General features: G+C 52.3%; 1 protein-coding gene across 1 annotated transcript in view; it reads left to right on the forward strand.

The window, feature by feature from the left end:
• Positions 1-16,818, forward strand: part of Acacb (acetyl-CoA carboxylase beta) — a 66,801-nt gene that overhangs the window by 32,727 nt on the left and 17,256 nt on the right. Inside the window, exons 19-35 of the mRNA XM_013014316.1 lie at positions 935-1,081; positions 1,938-2,126; positions 3,400-3,500; positions 5,248-5,336; positions 5,459-5,583; positions 6,070-6,183; positions 6,282-6,395; positions 6,877-6,966; positions 7,566-7,684; positions 8,905-9,042; positions 9,954-10,053; positions 10,141-10,248; positions 11,820-11,876; positions 12,108-12,149; positions 13,095-13,310; positions 15,589-15,744; positions 16,427-16,630. Of these exons, the coding sequence (XP_012869770.1) occupies positions 935-1,081; positions 1,938-2,126; positions 3,400-3,500; positions 5,248-5,336; positions 5,459-5,583; positions 6,070-6,183; positions 6,282-6,395; positions 6,877-6,966; positions 7,566-7,684; positions 8,905-9,042; positions 9,954-10,053; positions 10,141-10,248; positions 11,820-11,876; positions 12,108-12,149; positions 13,095-13,310; positions 15,589-15,744; positions 16,427-16,630 (2,109 nt within the window). The remainder of the gene's footprint in view (positions 1-934; positions 1,082-1,937; positions 2,127-3,399; positions 3,501-5,247; positions 5,337-5,458; positions 5,584-6,069; positions 6,184-6,281; positions 6,396-6,876; positions 6,967-7,565; positions 7,685-8,904; positions 9,043-9,953; positions 10,054-10,140; positions 10,249-11,819; positions 11,877-12,107; positions 12,150-13,094; positions 13,311-15,588; positions 15,745-16,426; positions 16,631-16,818) is intronic.

Below are 16,818 nucleotides of genomic sequence, written 5' to 3' on the forward strand. Positions count from 1 at the left end.
GGCCCTGGGTTCGATTCCTCAGCACCACATAAGCAGAAAAAGCCGGAAGTGGCGCTGTGGCTCAAGTGGTAGAGCACTAGCCATGAGCTAAAGAACTGAGGGACAGCGCCCAGGCCCAGAGTTCAGGCCCCACGACTGACAAAAAAAAAAAAAAAAGGGGTCAGCATTGCATCTCTAGGGAGCTTTTTTTTCTTTTATACAATAAATCTGTGGTTTCTTAAGGCTATGTGATTTGTGATTCCCAAGACTCTTGTGCATTTGTTTGAGATCGTTATTCATTTTCATCCTACTAGGTGTTTATCTTGGAGATTTAATAGAGAATGAAAAGAGAAGGGTGTGGTGGTACCTGCCTGTAATCCCCAATACTTGGAAGGCAGAGAGAGGAAGATTGAGAGTTTGGGGCCAGCTGAGGCCACATAATGAGACCCTGTCTCCAAAAAAGAAAAAACAAAACCCCCAAGAAGGGTTGGAGGCATGGTTCAGGTGGTAGAGCACCAGCCAGTGAGTAAAAGCAAGCAACATCAAGTTCAAGTCCTGGTCTTGGACAAGAAAGGAAGGAAGGAAGGAAGGAAAGAAAGGAAGGAAAGGAAGGAAGGAAGCAACGAAGGAAGGAAGGACCAAAACATTCTAAGCCTCCCCCAAATAGAAAATGGAAATGGGGAAAATAAAGAGGTAATTTTCACTGTGAAGCAAAGTAAAACACAGGAAATTCAACTCCTAAAATTGTAGTGTGAATCAGTATGTGGTAACATTTGCAAAGCAGGTGATTTGGAAAGCCTGGATCGGGGTGCAGATATTTTTACCCTCTCAGGACACTATTTCCTGGGGCTTTGTCCCCAGCTGATGGTGAGCGGTGGATTGCTCCATTCCCACGTTGTCATTGGGGTTGGCGGCGTCCGGCCCCATTGTCCTCCGTGTCCTCGTGTCTCACCAGGCAGAGCCGTTCACAGGAGAGCTCCCTACCCAGCAGACGCTCCCCATCCTCGGCGAGAAGCTACACCAGGTGTCTCACAATGTCCTGGAAAACCTGAGCAATATCATGAGTGGCTACTGCCTGCCAGAGCCGATTTTTAGTGTCAAGGTGAGTCACCCACGAGGAACAGGTATGGCAGGCCATGTGCAGAGGCAGGGTTTGCTCTGTGTTGTCAGAGGGGGGCTCATGGAAACAAGGAAGGAGAGCCCACTGTGGTTTCCAGAAAGCACCTGTTGTTGGGGGGTTCTGTAGGCCACTTATCCACTTCATCGTGTGTTTTCTCTTTGGAGATCAGCTGCCTCACCATGACACCCCAGGCTCCCACTGTCTAGTCCCTCCTAGGCTTGTCTGGTACCCCCACATACTGGCCACCATCATCCACAGCTCGCATTTGCCCCATCACTTCAGTGAACCGTGGCGCATTTATACCTCTCTCCTGCCATTGGGGGTCGTGACCAGGCTCATCCTGATCCTCAAGCCATCACCAGCAGCCCCTGAGACACCCCAGAAGTGGGACAGAGAGGCTCAGGGGCTCGGTGGCTCAGATTTGCATTCGTGGCTTTGCTCTCAATGGGCGGAGTGGCCTTCAGTAACGGAATGGCCCTCTGTGTTGGTTTCAGTGGTGAATGGGCAGGCATCATTGGCCCGATTAGTAGGGTGGTTTCTGAGAATCAGTGAAAATAGAAAGGTCTTTGAAGACAGGCAGTACACACGTGTCCTGTCAGTGTGAGCGGGGCACAGGGTGATCTGCATGCTCCCTGTGTGGGAAAGCGGGGTGCTCTCTTGTGGGGAGATTTTCCCCCCCACTGTGGACTATTCTGGCCTTAGATCCTCAGTCAATTGAGCATTGAAGGCCTGAGGACACTCAGGTTGAATAGTGTCGGGCGCCCGTGGTAGGTGGTGGTCTCCACATTTGTATGGAGCTGCGGCCGATGCTTTGTTTTCCCCCCGCACCCCCTGGCAGCTGAAGGAGTGGGTGCAGAAACTCATGATGACTCTCCGGCACCCATCGCTGCCGTTGCTGGAGCTGCAGGAGATCATGACCAGCGTGGCAGGCCGCATCCCCACCCCCGTGGAAAAGGCGGTCCGCAGGGTCATGGCCCAGTACGCCAGCAACATCACCTCGGTGCTGTGCCAGTTCCCCAGCCAGCAGGTACGTGCCCCGGCCTGCCCCCACCCCACCCCAGGGTTCCCAGTCTTTGTGTCTGACCTCTGAGCCCCAAGTGTTGGGGACTTTCAGTTGAGTCACCTCTACCTGTGCAACAGAGGTGTGTGTGTGTATGTGTGTGTGTGTGTGTGTGCGCGTGTGTGCGTGCTGTGATCAGGCCCCTCAAGTCCATAAAGCTCATATTCAGAGCAGGAGTATGCCATCTCTACACACAGACCAAGCCCCGAAGCCCTACCTTTAGCTAGTGTTTTCTATGAATAAAAGCCATTCCAGGTAATTTAAATAACCTCATATGAATGCTCCTCTGCTTCCTGTTGTGCATTTCCTTCCAGTTTGTGTTCATGTTGCTTTTGTGGAGCATCTTCAAAGTCATTTGGTTTTCAAGTATGTTTTAAAAGGAATTGCATTTGGAGAAGCCCCTCATCTGATTGGAAAGGCTTCCCCACATCCCATTCCCCTTTGTTTTTGAGAAGGTCAGGATTAACCACTCTCTAAAGGATGATTGGGAATTTTCAGGGATTTGTCATTGATGTATTCTTTTCTTTTTTCTTTAGAAGTACTTTTGTGGCCAAAAGCAATGTACCCATGGCATAAAATCTAAATCTAAATACGGCATCTCTCCCCAGCCGGCACTTAGGTTTTTGCTGGGGTCAGACACTCACCTCTCCTCTTTCCCAGCGCCGCCCCTTTCCACTGGGACATGCGGGCCCCACTTTGTGTGATCCTTGTCATTCCCAGTTTTTTAGTTTTTCCAGCAAGACACCGAAGGGCTTGGCGTGGCAGTTCACACCTGTAATCCTAGTTAGAAGGCTGAGGTCTGAGAATCTCCATTTGGAGCCAGCCTCGACAAATATATCCCAAGACTCTCATCTCCAATTAACCAGTAAAAAGCCAGAAGTGGAGCTGTAGCTTAAATGGCAGAATGCCAGACATGAATGAAGAATGCAGAGTGAGAGCACAGGACCCTGAGTTCAAGTCCCAGTACCAGCAAGAAGGAAAAACAAAACAAAAAAGAAGATTTCAAAGGGATAAACAGGGTCATTTTGGGCCCAGATCACTCTGGGCCTGGAAACCTGTGCGGGTGGATGTTCAATTCATGACACCAAGTGACAGCTGGATTGAGTGTGATCATGTGACAGCCGGATCATGTGGTAATCAGTGATCTTGGGACAATTGGGTTGCCTATGATTACTGATCATGCGAGGCTGGCTTGCATGGTGATGGTCATTGGTCAGGGTGGTCTTGTTTTCCCCTCCAGATAGCCACCATCTTGGACTGTCACGCGGCCACCCTGCAGCGCAAGGCTGACCGAGAGGCCTTTTTCATGAACACACAGAGCATCGTGCAGTTGGTCCAGAGGTGAATCCTGGGTCCTCCCCAGCGGTGTGGTTGTCCCATTCAACTCATCACACGGATCAAGCGTGGCTCTGGGGACTCCCTTCGGGGCAGGCTCACACCAACAACTAGGACATGGCAGATCTGGTACTGTGAATGCTGAAGCAGAGTCCTGGACGTGACTTCTTTTGAGTCTCTGTTGGCTAATCGGTGAAACAAGAATTACAACACTTTGTAAGGCTGGGCACAGTGGCTCATGCCTGTAATCGCAGATCCTGAGGAGGTAGAAATCAGAAGGCTCATGTGTGTGTGTTAGGTCTTGCTGTCTTCTGTTCTCTTTTAGTGATGCTGACGTTAGGTCGCTATTCCATCCCCTGAGAATCTTTTTTTTTTTTTTTTTTTGGGTCCGGTCATGGGCCTGAACTCTGGGCCTGGGCGCTGTCCCTCAGCTCTTCAGCTCTCTACCACTTGAGCCACAACGCCATTTCCGGCTTTTTTTTTCCTGCTTATGTGGTGCTGAGGAATCGAACCCAGGCCCTCAGGCATGCAAGGCAAGCACTCTACCACTGAGCCACCTTCCCAGCTCCTCCCCTGAGAATCTTGATATCCTGTGTTCAGGAATACTTTAGAAAGGAAATATTTTGAGGTCCATCCTATGTTGAAGTTTTGTTTCCAAAAGGAAGTGAAATGTATTTAGAGGTCTTTTGGCAAATGTCCTCCAAGTTTATCTCTGAGGGACATCTTTAATATGTTGCATAGGGCACTGGCAAATTTTGCTTTTGTGATTAAAACCTGCAGAAACTGGCTCCTCCCTTTTAGCATTCCAGCTCAAGCGTTTACCTTCTGTCTGGGGCCTGGCAGGTGCAGTTCTGTGTCCCAGCGCTGCTGAGCCTCAGAGTCGACTGGCGGATCACAGCTCCCTCTGCCCTGCAGAGCCAGCCTCAGGAGCTCACGCCACATCTTACAGGCCTCAGGATTCAAGGAGGCTTTCTCCTTTTAAAAACCATCAAAGCAGGGGCTGGGAAGGTGGCTCAGTGGTAGAGTGCTTGCCTTGCATGCATGAGGCCCTGGGTTCGATTCCTCAGCACCATATAAGCAGAAAAAGCCGGAAGTGGTACTGTGGCTCAAGTGTTAGAGCACTAGCCTTGAGCTGAAGAGCTGAGGGAGGGCACCCAGGCCCAGAGTTCAGGCCCCATGACCGACAAACAACAACAACAAAAATCAAAGCGGCTAGGTACCAGTGGCTCATGTTTATAATGCTCATTACTTAGGAGGCTGACATCTGAGGATCCAAGTTCAAAGCCAACATGGGCAGGAGCATCTGTGAGATTCTTCTCTCCAATTCATCACCAAAAGGCCAGAAGTGAAGATGTGGCCTAAGTGGTAGAATGGCCAGCTTTGAGCTAAAAAGTTAAGGGACATCTGGTTGCCGATGGTTCACACCTGTAATTCTAGCTACTGAGGAGGCTGAGAGCTGAGGTTTGAGGTAAAGCCAGCCCGGCAGGAAAGTCTGCAAGACTGTTATCTCCAGTTAACCACAAAAAGCTGAAAGTGGAGCTGTGACTCAAGTAGTAGAGCATTAGCCTTGCACACAAAACTCAGGACAAGGTCCAGGCCCAGAGATCAAGCCCCAGGACTGGCATATACATGAGTGTACATGCGCAGACCCACACCTAAAAGGGTAGACAGAGTAACCATCAAAGCAGGATGCTGGATGGTTCCAGAAAGCAGAGGTGCAGGGAATAGTAACAGGGCCGTGTCTGTCCTCCAGGTACCGCAGTGGGACCCGGGGCTACATGAAGACGGTGGTACTGGACCTCCTGCGGAGATACTTGAATGTCGAGCACTATTTCCAACAAGGCAGGAGACACAGGCCCGCCGCCTGCCAGTATATCCCTCATGATAAGCCAGGGTCAGGGGGAGTGGGGAGGAGCCCAGACCTCACCCCGGCACCATCTTCTGTCTCCCCCCACCCCCTGCAGCGCACTATGACAAGTGTGTGATCAGCCTCCGGGAGCAGTTCAAGCCAGACATGACCCAGGTGCTGAACTGCATCTTTTCACATGCCCAGGTGGCCAAGAAGAACCAGCTGGTGATCATGCTGATCGTAAGCAGGAAGGGGTGGGGAGGGCTGGGAGCGGGGTGAGTGCCCAGATGTTTCTGTGAATGGGCCAGAATGGAAATAACTTTGCAGGGGAGGAGCTGCATACTCCATGGTCTCTCTCACAGAGAGGGAGAAAGACAGACAGACAGACAGGGAGGGAGAGAGAGAGACAGACAGATGTGTGTGCACATGTGCACAGGTATACTTACTAAAACTAAACCCAGTGTGCCCCAGGTTTACCAGTTAGTAAATCGAGGTGGCCAGCATAGAGGTGATCAGTGAAGTGCTGGTCCCAAGCATTTCAGATCAGGGACCCTGAGGCTAGGACTGACCAGATTTGGGGGCATGTTTTGTAGCAGATGACTGAGTGAATGAATGAATGACCGAATGGATGTACCGTGGTGGAAAGACAGATATGCGTGCCTTGGGCTGAGCCCTGTCTGTCTAGATAGCTGAGATGGGACCCTCTCCCCCCATCCCTTCTTTCAGGATGAGCTGTGTGGTCCAGACCCCACGCTGTCGGATGAGCTGACCTCCATCCTCAACGAGCTCACTCAGCTGAGCAAGAGCGAGCACTGCAAAGTGGCCCTGCGAGCTAGACAGGTTGGTGTCCAAGGGCAGCGCGCCTCCCCCCCCCCAGGACCCTCCTGTCCCCCAGAGTCTCACACACCAGCCCTGCTCCCCCCACCCCTTCCCCGCAGGTCCTCATCGCCTCCCACCTGCCCTCGTACGAGCTGAGGCACAACCAGGTGGAGTCCATCTTCCTGTCGGCCATCGACATGTACGGCCACCAGTTCTGCCCAGAAAACCTCAAGGTGAGCCTTTCCCTCTCCAGCATCTGCACTCTCGGGGACCAAGACTCCCCATCCTGGGGCTGGTTCAGGGTCAGAGGGACAGGTTCTGTCGTGGGGGGGCACTGGCAGGCTTTGGGGGAGGGCCACTTAGAACCCAGATTTGAAAGGATGGCAGGCATGGGCTCTCCTGGCGGGCTCTGTGTTCCAATTCAGATGTGATGGAGCTTTTCTCTGGAAGCTGCAGGTTGTCCTGTCATGAGTTCTGAGTTCGTCTTCCCAGGGTTTTCCCGCCATGGCTCTGGCTCATTTAGAAGTTTCTAGAAACTCCCTTAGCATCTTGTACCTCAGGGAATCCTGGGTGCTGGTGAGTGGGGAGGGTGGGGAGGGCACCTGACCTCCATCCATGATGGCAACAGGGCCTACTCACCCCTGTCCCTGCCCCTCTCCGCCCCTGGCTGGTGGTTAGAACTTCTTTACTTTTCCTTGGTTCTATTTCCCCTAGAAACTAATCCTTTCGGAGACAACCATCTTTGACGTGCTGCCCACATTCTTCTACCACACTAACAAAGTTGTCTGCATGGCATCACTAGAGGTAAGGGGCTGCCCGGCCCTGGTCTGTGCCCCCTTGCAAGCAGGGTCTTATTCTCTCTTCAGAGGAAGCAATGGTTAAGACCACACTGCTAGGAAGGGGCTAGTGGTAGAGTGGTAGCCTTAAGCAAGAGAAAGCTTAGGGATAGCACCTAGACCCTCAGTTCAAGCCCCGGGACTAGCTACCCCCCTCCTCCCCCAGCCCCGCCACATGAACACACATTATATCTCAGTAGCTTGTGTTATACTTCTGTGGGCCACAGCTGCTCCTAGCAAGAGTCGACTAACTGTAGCTCATAGGCCTCTGGCCCACTGCTTGTTTTTATGAATAAAGTTTTATTGGAACTTAGCCATGCACATTCATTTGCCTACTTTCACGGCTGCTTCCATGCTACAACTGCAAAACCAAACAGCTGCAGCAGATCCTAGGCAGCCTAAAATAATTGCTAAATGAATCATTGCTACAAGGGGGAAAACCAAGTGGAATGTTCTTAACGGCTATGTAGCGATCCTTTAGGAGTCATTTCCTCTGGCTGGGCTTTTCTTGGCTTTGGGGGAAATCTCGGATGTCCTTGGAGGCCCACTGTGCTTCGGCCCCGTCAGGTTTACGTCCGGAGAGGGTACATCGCCTATGAGTTGAACAGCTTGCAGCACCGTGAGCTCCCAGACGGCACCTGTGTGGTAGAGTTCCAGTTCATGCTGCCTTCTTCCCACCCGAACCGGTATGGAGAGTGGGCGCGCTGGTCTCCCCGCTTCCTGTGGCCCGATTTCTGGAAGGACTAGCCCCTCTTGGTGTCACTCAGTTTCACATTCCTGCCTGTAGAGAGAACCTGGTGCCCACCTCAAAAATAACCAATGGAATCAAAGGGTCTGGAGAGGTGGCTCGAATGCTAGAGCACCTGCTTAGCATCGGCCCCGAGTTCCAGCCTCAGTACTACACAAAGAACAAACAAAGGGCGAGCTATAAGGGGCCAAAGTCAGGCTGAATTCAGCCGCAAGGAACGGCAATGTGTGATCTCTGGGTGGAGCTGTGTGGGTACAGGGACCTGGGCCATGGTTTTGGGGGCAATTCCAATCTCACAGGCGCACACACACAGCTGGGTCCAGGGGTCCCCATAAACACCCCCTAGGTTTGCTGGCCTGCTAGGAAGACTCCCGACTCTGGCTTGTAAAGCAGAATCAGCCATGGCGATGGTGAAGTTTAGGGTCCAGGCGCCATCTTCCAGGCTGCCTCAGCGCTGTCCCCTGACACCCTGGCCCCTGAGCCATTGGGGCGAGGAGGGGTGATGTGTGTGAAGGGTTGTGGATGCTTAGAGATTAGGAGGCTGGGCCGGCTCTTGAATGCTGCTCACAGAAGCACAGAGATCCCAGACTCCCAGGAGAGAAAAGATGCTCAGCCTGCTCAGATCAGGCCCAGCTAGACACCCACGCCATTTAGGGAAGGTCAGGAGGGCACCTTCCGCAGTCCAAGCTTCCAGGCACCAGCTAAAGGCCAGCCTTGCTAAGCAGGGGAGGAGGGGGAGCACCCCCTGAGCACCCCCAGGACCAAGCCTGTCCCTCAGAGGCTGCCTAGGGTGAGCGCTGAGCAGGAGAAATGAATGCTGGGAGTTTTTGCTTTTCTGCCTGCCACCTTCCCCAGTGTGGATCTGCCTGGGACTGTGTTGGAACAGGGCTTATGTGCATGCGCACATCACTCATCCATTCACTCACTCACTCACTCATTCATTCACTGGCCTCCCACTGTCTGCCAGATCCTGAGGAAATGGATGAGAACCCTCAGCCCCCTGGTCCCAACCTCAGCCTCCTCCCACCGTCCTGGTTTTAAGGGCTCCCATCTTGGGCAGGTGCTAATCCCGGCTTGGCTCCCTGAAGTACAGCTGCCATGGCGGAGTGAGCAAGCTGCTGCCTCAGTGTCCCCTCCTTGTCCCCCCCCCTCCCGCAGGATGGTCATGCCCATCAGCGTCACCAACCCAGATCTCCTGAGGCACAGCACCGAGCTCTTCATGGACAGCGGCTTCTCCCCGCTCTCACAGCGCATGGGAGCCATGGTCGCCTTCAAGAGGTTCGAGGATTTCATCAGGTACCGGTTTCCCAGATAACCCCAAGCTGGTGGGGGTGGGGCTGGGGGGCTCACCTTGGCCCCCACCAGTTTATTGGCACATGGCACTGTGAGTAAAAACACACTCATAGGAGGAGGGATGGGGAGATGTTGGCCAGAAGGCCTGGTATGGTTGTATACGTCTGGTACACTGCACACAGCCGGGCGTGGTGGCTCACCCTTGTAATCCCAGCTACTCAGGAGGCAAAGAGCTGAGGGTTGAGGTTCAAAGCCAGCTCAGGCAGGAAAGCCTGTGGGACTCATTATCTCTAACCAGAAAACAGTTGGAAGTAGAGGCTTCGGTCCCGTGGTAGAGTGCCAGCCATGAGTGAAAAAGCCAAGAGAGAGGCCCTGAGGTCAAGCCTCTGCCAGTGCAACGCACTCTTGGTTTTCTTGTGTGTAAACGGGGATAGTAGGAGCCTCTTCACAAGAGGGCCGTGCGAGTTAAGTGTGGAGCACTTTCAATGTGGTACATGTGTGTCCACATACACGCACATCGTACGTAAGTCGCGTGCTGGTTACACACCCGCTCTCAGGACTGTTGACTTTGTGACCTTTTTCATCCTGTTACTGGGGAGCTCTCTGGGCTCGGATCATTCACACAGCCTGTGGCTCAGGTGAGGGGCTGTCTCTGGGGTCTCCCAGCCAGTGAGTGGCCCTTGGGCTATTGCTGATGGCCCAGTGTGTGGGACTCTTCCCCTTGATTCCTGATCGCAGGCCACACAGGCTCAGCCTGATCCTCTGGGCAGTGGAGCTAGCAGGGGCTGTGTGCGTGCTGCAGGGGTGTGTTGAGATCAGAGTATTGACAAGGAGAGAGAGAGGGCCAGGGTGCCCACGCTCTTGGCCTGAAAGTTGGACCCGTGTCCTTCTTCCTTCTCTGCCCGGCATCCCAGGAACTTTGACGAGGTCATTTCCTGCTTTGCCAACCTCCCCGCAGACATGCCCCTGTTCAGCAAGGCCCGCACCTCCCTGTACTCAGAGGAGGACAGCAAGGTGAGCGAGAGCCCCAGGGAGGGGCCCTTGGGAGGGGCTGGGCTGCAGCCCTCTCCCCTTTCTACCTCCAGAACCTTCTACCTGCAGAACCTTCGGGAAGAGCCCATCCATATCCTGAATGTGGCCATCCAGTGTGCTGACCACCTGGAGGATGAAGCCCTGGTGCCGATTTTTCGGACTTTTGTACAGTCCAAGGTACGCCTGTGCCTCTGCTGTTGGCGGGATGGCTGTCCCCGGCTAGTTTGTCTTTCTATAACAAGCCACCTGAGGCTGGGTGCTTTTAGAATGTGAAAAGGTTTATTTAGGTCACAGTTCTCGAGGCTGCCTGAGGCAAATACATCTGTCTGGTAGGTACTTAGCTCCAGCTGTGATCTACATCAGGACAGATGGCATTGCATAGCAGGAGTACAAGGCCCAACCCATGCCCCATCTCATCAAAAGGCTGCGCATCGTGGCTCACATCTGCAGTCCCTGCTATGTGGGAGACATATAAGTAGGATTATGATCAAGGCTGGTCCAGGCTAAAATATAAGACTCTTATCTGAAAAATAACTCAAACAGAAAAGGCTAGAGGTTTGCCTCCAGTGGTAGAGTGCTTGTCTAACAAGTGCATGGCTCTGAGTTCAAAATGCCAGTACACACACACACACACACACACACACACACACACACACAACCTCAAGAATGCTGACAGATAGGCAGGTATGATTTCATTACCTGTGTGACCTGGACAGGTTGCTTTCCTTCTCTGATCCTTAATTTCTCCATGTGTAGAATGGGATAGGGAGGTTCCTGGGTCATAAAGTCAGGCATTGTGAAGGTGGGGTTTACCCTCTTAATTTGTCTTCACCTCAAGACCACTTGGGAATAGTTGGGGGTCTTTTGGACGCTACTCATGGTCTTTTTTTTTTTGTCACGGGGCTTGAACTCAGGGCCTGGGCACAGTTCCTGAGCTTTTTTGCTCAAGGCTATAGTGGTTTGGGGGAGCTTTTTGGTGATCGCTTGTAGATAAGAGTCTCAAGAAGGGTGCTGGTCCATACCTAATCTCAGCCTCCTGAGTAGCCAGGATCTGAGGATCATGGTTCAAAGCCAGCCTGGTCAGGAAAGTCTGAGAGACTCTTATCTGCAAGTAACTCTCCAAAAGCTGGAAGTGGTGCTGTGGCTCAAAGTGGTAGTGCACTAGCCTTGAGCATAAGAGTTCAGGGATAGCGCCCCCAGGTCCTGAGTTCAGGCCCCTCAACCAACTGGAAATGGATGGTACTGACTCCGTCCCAAATCTGGCTGTGTCCTGCCTTATAACGATGTAGATTCATTTGTTCTTTAATTTGATGTAAATGGACTCAGTCGGTTTCATGTTTTTACATTCTTGTCTCCCCCCCAACTTTATTGAAGTATAATTGACTGATACAAAAACAACTGTGTACATTTACAGTGCGCATGATTTTGTGCATATGCGTAGAGCACAAAGTCCAACTTAGACTGTCTTCACTGCTCCACTGAAAATCTCCATAGTCATTAACATTGTTCCCCCATACCCACCACAGCCCTCTCCAAACCCATGCCGGCCTTAGGCAACCACTAATCTACTTCCTATCTCTGTTCACTGGCCTATTTGGGCTATTTTGTAGACATGGAATCACATTGAGGTCTTTTGTGACTGACTTGTGCATAGCAAGTTTGCCAGCCTCACTCACCGGATAACATGTACGCAGTGGTGGGTCCTTTTTAAGGCTCATAATATTCCATTGTGTCTTTTTAAAATGCAGAAACATATCCTGGTGGACTATGGTCTCCGAAGAATCACATTCCTGATTGCCCAAGAGGTCAGTCAGTCCTTGTGAGTCCAGGTGGAATCAAAGCCTCGGGGCGGTGCCGCTGGTCCTTATTCTGTAGGGTAGGGGGGTAGAGATGAATGGGAAGGAAAGAATGCTTTCCAAATGCTTTGTTCCACAAGCAGACTGAGGCCTTATGAACAGTCACAGAGGAGAAGAGGAAAACAGTTCACTGACTCTTCACTTGAGTTCATTTGTCTTTTGTATGGGTTTCTTTTACAGAAAGAATTTCCCAAGTTTTTCACCTTCAGAGCCAGAGATGAGGTATGATGTAGAGCCATGATCCTGTTTTCTTCCTGGCATGTGAGCTTCTCGTGAGGAATCTGTCCTCCATCCTAAAGGCAGCCGAGAATAGAACTCTGCATCTCCTATGAGACCCCCCATGATTTCCCACCTCGAACCACAGCCTCAGGTTCCACCTTTTCACACTGGTCTCTTGCTTGGATTAGTTTTTCACTTGCAGGTTTATTGAGTAAGATAGTCTGCTCCTCTTTCCTCCCTTCCTCCGGCCCCTCCTTCTTTTCTGTGTCAGGCCTAGGGCTTGAACTCAAGGCCTGGCCACTATCTCTTTGCTTTTGTTACTCAAGGCTAACACTGTACCACCTGAGCCACAGCTCTATTTCTGGCTTTTTGGTGGTTCATTGGAGATGAGCGTCTCATGGACTTTCCTGCCTGGGCTGGCTTTGACGTTGGATCCTCAGATCTCAGCTTCCTGAGTGGCTAGGATTTATAGACATGAGCCACTGGTACCTGGCTAGTTTCTTTTTTATTTTTTCTTATATTCTGTTAGACCAGTGGTCAGCAAACTGGGCCTTGCAGATCGGCTGTCTGTTTTACAAATAATGTTTTATGGAAACACAGACACACCTACGTTATTACATCTTGTCTGCTGTGGCTTTCACTCTAACACATTTAGTATGTGGCTTTGTAAGGGAAAGCTCACTGGTCTCTATTCTAGAACATACAGGCTCATTTCCAACAGAGAATCAAGACTCCGCCAAGTTCAAGGTTTTATATTTTAACTGATACAAAACTTGACTTTCCCAGCTGAGCCCCAGACCTCTTGAGCCTTGGTTATTGCTCAACGAATCCTGGCTTCTGAGTGCCCGAGGGGCCTGGACCATGGCCTACAGTTACTCTGTGTGTGTGTGTGTGTGTGTGTGTGTGTCTCCCTCCATCCATCCTCTCATGGGCTGGCCTGTTCTACAGTTTGCAGAAGACCGGATATACCGTCACTTGGAGCCAGCCCTGGCCTTCCAGCTGGAGCTCAGCCGCATGCGCAACTTCGATCTGACCGCTGTGCCCTGTGCCAACCACAAGATGCATCTTTACCTGGGCGCTGCCAAGGTGAAGGAAGGAACAGAAGTGACAGACCACAGGTTCTTCGTCCGGGCCATTGTCAGGCACTCAGATCTGATCACCAAGGTAAAATGTCACAGGGTGTTTCTAGCTCCCTTCCTCTGCATGCAAAACCTCCTGCCTTGGTCCTCCTTCTTTGAGTTCCTGCTCTGGACTTGGGCCCTGGGCTGCCAGCCTAGAGATCAGAGGGTACACTGGACACACACAGCCCCACCTGGATGATGCTCCAGCCTGACATTGCTTCCCGGCTGCTGGCCCTTGAATCTACTTGTTGTCTCCTGTGTCTCTGAGATAGGAGAGAAGGGAGCGTGTAGAAAGAAGTCTGTGTGTTCAGGGAATTTCTTGTTAACCGACTGAATGAGTGATTATTTTATGTTGTGTCTTGGTTTTAGAAAAGTCATCCGTGATTACATTGTGAAAATTCCAAACATTATTGAACACTGTTTTAAAAGGTTGCTATCAATGCATATAAGTTGTATAAGAGCAAGGTTCATTGTGACTTTGCCATGTATGCATACAGTGTACCCCTTCAACCTCACCCCCTCCACCTTCCTTCCCTCCTCCTTAAAAGTGTTTTGTTTCGGCTGCACCCCAGCCTAGGGTGGTCGAAGCTTGAAAGAGTTGCCAGGACCTGAGTTCAAGCCCTGTCCTTGGCAAAAAAGAAAAAAAAAAGGTTTTTTTTTGTTTGTTTTTTGTTTTTGTCAGTTGTGGGGCTTGAACTCTGGGCCTGGGCACTGTCCCTCAGCTCTTCAGCTCAAGGGTAGTGCTCTACCACTTGAGCCACAGCGCCACTTCTGGTTCCCTGGTGGTTAACTGGAGATAAGAATCTCACAGATTTTTCCTGCCCAAGCTGGCTTTGAACTGTGATCCTCAGATCTCAGCCTCTTGAGTAGCTAGGATTACAGGTGTGAGCCACCAGTGCCCAGCTTAAAAGTGTTTTTTGTTTTTGTTTAAAGTGAAAGAAGCCAAGTATCAGTGGCTCATGCCTCTATAACTTACTCAGGAGGCTGAGCTCTGAGGATTATGATTCTAAGCCAGCCTAGGCAGAAAAGTCCTTGAGACTCTTATCTCCAGTTAACCACCCAAAAGCCAGAAGTGGAGGCATGGCTCAAGTGGTAGAATGCCAACCTAGAACAAAAACACCAAGTGAGAACATGAGACTCTGAGTTCAAACCCCGTTACCAACACACACACACACACACAGACACACACACACACACACACACAGACAGACACACACACACACACACAGAGTAAAAGGATCAGAATTGGGCTACAGAGGGACCAACTCTTTCTAGAAAAATATCATCCCTGGAGCTGGAGGTACAGTGTGGCTGACAGGAGGTAGGGTACTTTGATTATATTAAATGATACACATGATTATTTTTTATCTATATTAGATATGTTATATATTTGAGTGATATATATATATATATATATATATATATTAAACTGGTTAGTGACTTAATAGGTGTTTTTCCATGTTAATGCAGCTTGATCAATGTGCATGGTATTTCATTTGGATATGTTAAGCCAAACAGATCAGGTAGCCATTGAAAAGCTGGCTTGTCACAGTTCCAGGAAACGGACTGGGCACGTGATGGGGTGAGAGGCATATAGGGAATGTCCAAGATTGGTCAGGTGGCAGAAGAAGTGCGAGGAACTGGGCTGAGCCTTCACTGTGGTTCTTTTTTTTTTTTTTTGTCGGTCGTGGGGCTTGAACTCTGGGCCTGGGCACTGTCCCTCAGCTCTTCAGCTCAAGATGAGCGCTCTACCACTTGAGCTACAGCGCCACTTCCGGTTTTCTGGTGGTTTATTGGAGATAGGAGTCTCACGGTCTGGCTGCCCGGGCTGGCTTTGAACCGCGATCCTCAGATCTCAGCCTCCTGAGTAGCTAGGATGACAGGCGTGAGCCACCAGCGCCCGGCTTTCACTGTGGTTCTGAAGGAAGAGGCGAGGCCGGGTGCACAGGAGGCCGATCTGCTCATTTGCATCATTTCAGCTGCCCTGGACACCCGTTGTCCTAGCTGATGGGGCAGGAGCACGGAGGCCTGGGGAGTAAGGGAGTGAGGAGAGGGGCTGAGGTATGGGATCTGGGTTGGCCTGAAGTGAGCAGGGCCCTCCAGGGGCGCTGTCTGCCATCTCTGGGGCATGGCGGTCCCTGTGGGGTGGATGTCTACAGATGTCACAGCAACAGCACACAGGACACAGGGCAGCCTGGGCACCTCCAGGCTGTGGATCGCTGGGCACTGGAGGAAGGGAACCCCCCCTCACCCAGGCTGTGCTTCGGACCAGCCACGAGCCTCCCAGGCCCTGGCCTCAGATTGGCTTCCTCCTCTGACAGGAGGCCTCCTTCGAGTACCTGCAGAACGAGGGCGAGCGGCTGCTCCTGGAGGCCATGGACGAGCTGGAGGTGGCCTTCAACAACACCAGCGTGCGCACCGACTGCAACCACATCTTCCTCAACTTCGTGCCCACCGTCATCATGGACCCCTTCAAGGTGACACCTTTCGGGGGACCCTTCCCCCCCCTTCGGGGTTCACCTCCATCTAAGTTTTCAGTGTGTGGCTAAGAGGGTGTGGTCGGCGTTGGGCGTGGCCTCACGCAGGGGTGTGGCCCCGCAGGAGGGGGCCCAGCAGCCGCAGGAAGACCTGGGCACGGGCTGTTGCATCCTGGAGCCAGATTTCCGTAGGGCCCTGCTTGGCTTCGCCGCGGGGCCTGGAGACTGAGTGTGCCCTCGCGCGTGGGTTCCAGTGTGGGGTGGGGAGGGAGGTCTGCACATGCGAGCAAGGAGTCCCAGTCTGAGGCCAGGCGGGTCCCGAGCTGTGAGCAGGCGGTGGGCGGGGCACGATCGGGTGTGATCGGGTGTGATCAGGTGTGATCGGGTGTGATGGGGTGTGATCGGGTGTGATGGGGTGTGATCGGGTGTGATCAGGTGTGATCAGGTGTGATCGGGTGTGATGGGGTGTGATCGGGTGTGATCAGGTGTGATCTGGTGTGATCTGGTGTGATTGGGTGTGATTGGGTGTGATGGGTGCGATCAGGTGTGATTGGGTGTGATCTGGTGTGATCAGGTGTGATCAGGTGTGATCTGGTGTGATTGGGTGTGATTGGGTGTGATCTGGTGTGATCTGGTGTGTCTGGGGGGGGACCCCGCCGTGGACCCGGTGTGCTCGGTGCAGATCGAGGAGTCCGTGCGCTCCATGGTGATGCGCTATGGCAGCCGGCTGTGGAAGCTGCGCGTGCTGCAGGCCGAGGTGAAGATCAACATCCACCAGACCGCCGCCGGCAGCGCCGTGCCCGTCCGCCTGTTCATCACCAACGAGTCGGGCTACTACCTGGACATCAGCCTCTACAAGGAAGTGACCGACCCCAGATCTGGAAGCGTGAGGCTGGGCCCGGCCGCGGGGGTGGGGTGGGGTCTCCATCCAAGCCGGGGTGGCCTCAGTGGCCCTCCAGCCTCGCCGGGGCGCGGAGCTCAGCCTCGCCCGGGCGCGGAGCTCAGGGGCAGGTCACCCAGGCCGGAGGAGACCCCGCGTGAATCCTGAGGTTGGATCTGACCCCCGTTTGCAAA

The sequence above is a fragment of the Dipodomys ordii genome, unplaced genomic scaffold (genome assembly GCF_000151885.1).
Source record: "Dipodomys ordii isolate 6190 unplaced genomic scaffold, Dord_2.0 Scaffold23, whole genome shotgun sequence".
NCBI lineage: Eukaryota > Metazoa > Chordata > Mammalia > Rodentia > Heteromyidae > Dipodomys > Dipodomys ordii.